Source organism: Sinohyriopsis cumingii, chromosome 17, assembly GCF_028554795.1.
Source record: "Sinohyriopsis cumingii isolate HCF-2022 chromosome 17, ASM2855479v2, whole genome shotgun sequence".
NCBI classification, from domain to species: domain Eukaryota; kingdom Metazoa; phylum Mollusca; class Bivalvia; order Unionida; family Unionidae; genus Sinohyriopsis; species Sinohyriopsis cumingii.
In genome coordinates this window covers 83,274,629-83,282,481 of record NC_142977.1, presented here as the reverse complement: position 1 = coordinate 83,282,481, position 7,853 = coordinate 83,274,629, and the positions used below count along the sequence as shown (strand labels likewise).

Here is a 7,853-nt window from a genome sequence, read left to right as displayed (position 1 = left end):
TTATTTCATTTGGCTTTAAGCCTGATAAATCATTTCAGGGCCATTTTTAGCTCATGTTTATATGGGTTGTTTAGCTCTCACCCAGACCCCCCTCTCCCGTACGTCAGGCGAATGAAAATGCGTCTTTAAGGTTTTACGCTATAGCCTACAAGTGATTCGTAAGACGCAATAACTACGAGTACAGGCTATACACACTATTCCTCCCTACCCCTCGAAAAAGAGGAAAAGCGAAATTTATATCTGATGTGGTTGTATATCAAATGGTTGTCATTCATACATTTTTGTTCTATATGCTATTGTTTTTCCTTTGTAGCAAGGAAATAAACAGGAAAGATATACCGAAAAACTTTGGATAATGAATTTTCTTCTTAATGACACCAAATCTTATTTGGTATCGTTATCTTCCTTTCTTGAAGAACTGTGTTATTAAATGTTTTGCCAAATAAAATTATTTTATATTCTGGTGCCATCCAGATAATTAAGTTACTGGCCTTTTATGCATCACAAGTAGGTATTTGAAGACCCTTTATTTAAATAGTGGAAATAATGCTTGTCAGTTTGAACAAGAAGATTGACCAATTGATTTTCATTTTTAGGCATGGACACAGTGGTCATGGCAACTAATTTCAGACCACCTTTCGAATAAAGTATGTGTAATAATAGATTATTAATGGGTTGAGATAGCATACGTCTTGAGGGCCTAGTCCGAAGATATTCCGCTCCCCCTCCCCCACAAAACGAAAATAGTCTTATGTTGCCTACTTATCAACTCTTTAATGCATCTATGTCGTACATATATAGTGTAAAATTTGTATTGTGTTCCTAAACAAATTGAAAAGAAGATATATGTACGGTTTCGTCTGAGGATACCAATCCTATAGAGAAAGTTGAGAAAAACGACCCACGGATTCTGTCCTCAGGATGATCATACTGTATTCTGGCCCATACATTATCACCTGCATTTAAGTGAATAATTACGTTACATGAAGAGCCCGTGTATATGTCAGGTGTACGACAGCACGACACAGAACAGATCCATCAAGTACGACTTCGATATCTGGAGATCTGGCACCTTCAGAAGCAACTGTAAACAAGACGATATACAGCCCAGCAACTGGAGCGCGAAATATTCCGTTGTGTGGATTGTATGCGTTTCCAATATTTGCATACAAATTGTCAAAAATAACTGTTTGACCGTGAGCAAAGGGAAACTCGGTGTTTGTTTGCCTTACCAGAAATGCGATCTGTATAGGCACTATCTCACGCACCATACCTGAAAAGAATCAGGGTTAGTAAGTTAAAAATAGTTTCAAATATAAAATGATATAGAACATTTTATCAAGTGAAAGACGTGAAAATATTTTTCATTTGTAATGTCTTGATTTCGGTTTACGTATATTCAAATTGCTTACGATGCTTACACAAAGAAATGAGATTAAAGTAGTGCTCACCTAAGAAACAGCACAATATATAGCATATATGATAATTGTCTGCAGACGATAATAATTTTTAACAAACGTCTGTCTCCAGAACATTAAAACGGTACATATGTATGTGATGTGTCAATCTTACTTCGTGACATATAAGTTCCGTTTATTACACGTACGGTTAATGGAAGAATTCTATTATAACGTTACAGCTCATCTTTGAACAGAAGAATTACTTGGCATTTTTTGTTAGAACATAATTGGAATCTTTATTTTATGTTTTATATTTAAAGGTTTATTTGACGTTGCAATACGTTACTTTTTTAGTTATGCTTTGTGTTCATTGGAAGACATTACATCCTCAGCTATTTAACGTGTGTCGATATCATTGGGGTGGTGGAGGAGTGGGTTGCGATGACGGGGAGCGATCTGTATGAAGGAACTTTCTGCTAGTTTAGGAGCGCTGTTTTCAAAATGTACTTTACATCAACAGGTGCTATTTTTTTTTACATCAGTAGGTGTTATTTTCTTCAATTCTAAGTGCACGACTTGGCTATTATCTTGGATAAATAGGTCCATCCTTGGTTGGACACATCTTGTCTGTAATTCAAGAAAGGGGCAATATTGGAAAAGTTCATATCATCATTGAAATTGAAATGTTTGCAATTTCCCACCTGTCCTGTTTGTAAAATACTACAACCGGAAGGAAGCAGTCCACTTGTCCACTTGTACATGTGCAGGAATTAAAAATTAACTGTATTTCATGATTTGGTAACTTCTGATATCCTGGGAAAACACTCATCCTTTCTATGATGTTTCCCCCCGCTACCACAAATTCCTCCAGTCACCCACCCGTCCCGAAACAAGTATTTAGACATGCCACGAAAATATCGGCGAATCCAGCATAAACTCAACTTTGGTGATATCGAGTTTCACGTGCAGGTTACCAAAGCCACACTGAAGAAATCTGAAACACTTAACCCAGGTATCGCTGTTACTGTATTCACTCATGACAAAGGCTTTCATCTACTTGCCTTATCTCCCCATGGCACACACACGCGAATTCTGATTAATTTGTTTTTTAATGAATGAAATGAATTAAATGGGAATTGGTATCATCACACTACATATTGCTAAAAGACCTTGGTCGACTGCGTAACCGACACAGCAAGCACATACGTAAAATATATCCATGCAAACGTTGCATGTAATTATTGTTCATTTTTGTTCATTTTCCAGATGGTGCATTTTATCCAAATTTATAATGTAATATTTTAATCATTTTTTGTGCCCTTGTCATCGGAAACAAGATACTCAAAATCAATTAACATTTCTTCTAGCAAAAGGAAAGAAGAGAAAACACAAAGTGTGGCACCATTTAACAATGCATAGTTGCAATTTTGCCGTCAAAGCATTTAATCCCTCTCATTCAGAGAGGGAGGGAGATTGAGAATGATGTTTATAAACCACCGTCAAGAAAGAAAGTTGCTGTTACTGCCCTTTTTGCCAAAGATATAGCATATGCAGACATTTCTCATTAAACACTCAAAGATACATACAAATATGTCAAAACACAATTACTATCATTGACGTGTTAATAAAGAACTAATTTAAATAGAGACCACATAAACAGTTGTATCAAGTTGCACTGTATAAACGCCAGGATTAACACCAAAAATATAGAAACAAGCCGTAATCTTTGGAAGAACTTAAGAGTACCGTCGAAAATATACGAGTACCATACGAATCGAGACGCTACGTTAAAAGCTGACTACAACAGAACACGATCTATCTATCTATCTATCTATCTATCTTCAAACAAGAAATATGGGATGGGGGATAGGATTGGTATATATAATGCAGCAAGCAGAGACAGAAAAGAGAATTTGCAATTGCACAGACATCATTGTATCTCATAATATTCGAATAAATTCTACAAATGTACAAACTATGTAGTCTTGAACTATGCGAACACCTGATTAATGGATGTGAAATGTCTGCATTCATTTCAATAGTCTCTTTGCTTAAGAAACTGATTGTTCACATCTTTTCGAATTTGTACCTGTTTTTGTTTTCCCTGTTCTCTTGTCCGTCGTGTTGGTCATAGTGCGTTCTGTAACATTGCCGTGGCTTTGCAGTTTAAAATCTGCCTTCAAATTACTTTCAGAATTTTTCTCCGTTCCGCAAGAGTTCAACAAATTTTCAGCCTGTCCTTGTAGATGTATATTTTTCGTCTGAAGCTCGTTCACACGGGTCAGTAACTTATTTTGGACCCTTATCGTCGCCTTCTGTTCCTCTTTTATTGTTTTCAATTCTGAATAAAGCATTCGCACTAACTCTCGATATTCAAGTTCTGACAGCTCATCTTGTTCAGACACAGTGATTCCCGTGTTACTCAAATCAATTGTTGCCGCGCAAATCGACCAGTACGAGATCACTACCCCGAGTGCAATAATTACTAACATTGCAATTCAGAAGTCTGCAGTACAAATTAAGACTGTTCTTCAAAACAGGCTTACATGCTTTATATATACTTCTTATCGACGTATTGATTTGTGTCAGCCAAGGGCAATGAGAAGTCAGGGGAGAGATAAAGGTTACATGTTTACTTGTAGTTAAAAATATCTCGAATATAAGGCAACACTAGAATTACGGTCAAAAGAAGATGACCAAAGAACGACTGTGATAGTAATTTGTCACTAAACTGCCTTCATTCAAATATTCAGATGCACATTATACTTATATTCTGTAGACAGATTGGGTGGGGGTGTATGCGGTGTGCATGCATGCTTGCATGAACGTATTATCGACCCAGCACACATTTTTGTCACAGTCTATGTTCACTTGATAAGCAAATCTGTGTAGACGTCATCTTGTAAGCAAGCAAGGTCACACTTTATCATAGTCTTAGAATAAACTTGGTCAGTGCATCTCATGACACTAGTGTTGAGGATCAGCATGCGCAGTAAGTTCGATTTCGACGAGCAAATTAAATGGAAAAACTCGAAATAGTGGAAACTCTTCACTGTGAAATGGAATATTTTAATTTCGTCCCTTTGACATAGCGAATATCCTGACCTATTCAGCTATTCGTAGATCTCTGGAAAATAAAATGCTGCTTCGAATACCCTAATGTCACACTGATTATTGATTTTAATTATAAAACTAACAAAAATAAGTCAGAATAATAAGACAAGGGCAAATAATCTACCGTAAAAGTAGCCATTTTAAAACACGGTTACTCTCAGTTTTGTAAAAGTAGTCTAGATGCTTGTTCTTGGCAATAGTTTAGCTACACATGTCGTATGTTTAACAAGAATTTTGTTTTTAACTCAAGCAGATAAATTTAAATTAACATTGCGTGAAAGTCTGTGACGTTATTAGTGTTTGTTGATTTTAACGGCACTTTAAGCCCATTATTGGCTATATCATGCCAAGGGAGATAAGTGCCTTTACCACGGACACAAAGGCAATATAAAAAGGGCTGTCCTGGCCACTCTACTTTCGACACACATTTTCAACGTAACATATTTAGTTCTTCTATTATAAGTACTGTTTCAAGGAAATGTTGATGCTATATCATTTTATCACATAGTTGGTACACTTTATATGTGCACTTTAACAACTTTTTCCAAGAAGTCCATTCTTTGTATGAGGTAGTTAGATTTTGTGGATTTTCCAGCAAAAGTAATTGTGGGTGAATGACCTAAGATGTTTGCATTGCGGTAAACAGACATCTATAACATTATGACCAAGAAATTTTGAACTCCAATAGTATCACCTTCTTGATATAGTGGTAAACATGTCCGTATTTTACTCACGAACACCATGTATAGATCCCACAATGTGTTTTCTTCAACCTTTTTAATGTCGTGTTTTTTTACCTTAACATAGGAAATAGAATTATGTAACTACTGATATTTTCAATGCGAATACATACAGCATACACAAGAACAGAAACTGTAAATAACTGACATTATCGCGCGGGATACTGTATGAAATCTGCTAAACACTTCAATCTGTTCGACATATTGCTAGTCGGTAATTTTGATCATAGAATAAAAAAGAATATTCGTTTGTTCTGAGTGATACCGGATATATTTCATGTCGTAGGTAAAAAAGTAGAGTACATATCCGTTATGATATATGGGAGGCAAATCTAATAGGGCTATAGGAACTAAGCGAAAAAGCATAATAAGTTCAGCGTTCATCTGGTGCACAAAAATGCCATAGATAACTGGCATCCTGCGTAGAAAATAATCCAAATAGAAATTGTAAACCATGAGTATTTACATAATTAAAAAATAATCTAAATATTTTAGAAATGTTTATCTCTATTTTGAGATATGTTTATCTCTATTTGTTTATCTCTATTTGTAGCAATATGTTCATATATGTCTGTCATATTCTGTTCAGTAGAGCATGCCGATAGTTTTTATTCTTACAGAGAAAGAACTCCTCGAATAAAAAGTTTTCACAAAATCAAGAGATATAACTCATGCTTTTTTTGGTGTGTTGACATTAATAGAGATGGATATATGTGTTAGGAATAACATTAGGGTTAAGAGAGTGCGAACCAAGTACATGAATTGAAGTATTGCATACTATGGGGCAACATTTTGCAACCCACGTACATCTCAGTGTCACCAAAAACTAAATTTAAAACATATAGGTCAGTGTTACTAAGACCACTACTACCACCACCACCGTCAACTTCCCAATCATATTTGTTGGACTTGTATATGGAAATAGTTATTTCATTGCGAAATAATGATGGATGGGGGAAGGATAGCATGTTATATTTGGTAACAATATTATCTATTCATTGATCGTGTCATCATGCGATCTATGTTGTTTTGGAAGACATCGTGACCTCTACACCATCCCCATCAGATACATTTGTCATTCAAATATTTATTTACACAGTTTCTTACACAAATGAGCAAAAAAATATATGCATTTTGTTGATTTCATCACCATGCGTTGGGTAGATTTCATCTTACGATAGTGCTTGCATGTACATATACCTTGTCCAATACTGTATAGTGCTCTATTAATGGTAACCAATACACGGTCGGTGGTTTGTCCGGATAGTATCTTTTTTCCAAATCAGGGATCTCGTACAATCATCAAATGTTATGTCCAGGATATACAACTCTGATTGCTAGAACTTAGAGGACAACCAACGTAAAATAAATGTGGACAGGTCGGCTTTTCTGAAAATGCTACATGTTTGTTTACTGAACAAACTAACTTATGACATTTTCTAGTAGTTTCTTTTGATGGCCTAAGGATACGATAGAGACGTGTAGGGAATTGTAACTCTGACATAACCGCCAGGCCAGAAAAAAAGTAATAAATATGACTAAACCTGAGAAATGTTGTGCTCCTCAGAATCTATTAATATTTGTTATTTGGTCCTGAAAAATGTCTTTGCATAAGGACTTCGATTATAGAAAAGAAATTTATGTGAATAGGAAATTGCACTGGCTGGAAGTAAGGCCAAAGGTCCAGACTGATTAGCAATAATACTTTGTACAAAAATTAGATATAAATGAAATTTTGGAAACTAGTATATATAAACCGCATTGTTTCATCTTAGAGTTCAAAAGAAGGAGATGAAATCTCACATACTATCCATTACAACATCCACACACACACACACACACACACCATCCAAAACGTCTTATGATAGCTCAGAGCGCAAGAGCAGGTGAAATCTCACAAACATACGCTCACATACCACCTATGCTAACCAACAATCAGTACATACACATAGACATACACAATGTCTAAAATTCCTTTACCCGATCGTTCAATGGTATGAGTAATGTGAGTATTTATGTCATAGTATAACAAATCAAGACAGAGAAACGATGGATGGTCAGACTGACAAACGCTCCACTTTGTATGTCTCAAGCGCGTAAGTAAAGAAAAACATCCCTTCAGTTTCATTTTAAGTGAAAACATTGACACAGAGTGATAAAGAGAGGTAAAATAGCGTATACTCGTACAGTTTCAATTAAAAAACAACATAAACCATTTTCAAAAGTGTTTTAATGACGAGAAGAAGCTTCTCAGACACAAAATACAAATCAACAAGTCAACGATTTTAAACAGAATCATAATTACAAGGCTAACAACGTTGTGGAGTCAAACTCAGATTGCACTGATCTGTGTCGTTGAGCCATTGATGCACACTACTTTTCATAGCTAAAGACAAAAGATAACCACAATGCTCAAAAACTATATTTCGTCTTTATCATCGTTTCCAGCATACTCTCTATCAAAACAAGTCACTATGTTCTAAGGGATATCCAAGACTATGTTGGTGAAGAAAATATAACCAAGCTTGTCCACACACCAAGGAAACCGCTCCTTGTAATCTTACATTATTGGATCTAGTCGATACGGAGTTTCTTCTCA

At 35.6% G+C, this 7,853-nt stretch overlaps 1 protein-coding gene across 1 annotated transcript; it reads right to left on the bottom strand.

Moving 5' to 3' along the window:
* Positions 1 to 896: 896 nt before the first annotated feature.
* Positions 897 to 3,914, bottom strand: LOC149779331 (uncharacterized). Its single transcript, XM_089938602.1, has 2 exons — positions 3,490 to 3,914; positions 897 to 1,273 (listed from the first exon to the last, which is right to left on the bottom strand). Exons 1-2 carry the CDS (start codon positions 3,890 to 3,892, stop codon positions 975 to 977), a joined length of 702 nt encoding a protein of 233 aa, XP_089794728.1. The 5' UTR covers positions 3,893 to 3,914; the 3' UTR covers positions 897 to 974.
* Positions 3,915 to 7,853: the final 3,939 nt, after the last annotated feature.

Coding starts and splice junctions, on each gene's coding strand:
- LOC149779331 (XM_089938602.1), bottom strand. CDS start 3,892: ATGTTAGTAATTATTGCACTCGGGGTAGTGATCTCGTACTGGTCGATT. Junction 1,274..3,489: donor AACAGGGAAAACAAAAACAG/GTACAAATTCGA, acceptor GATTCTTTTCAG/GTATGGTGCGTGAGATAGTG.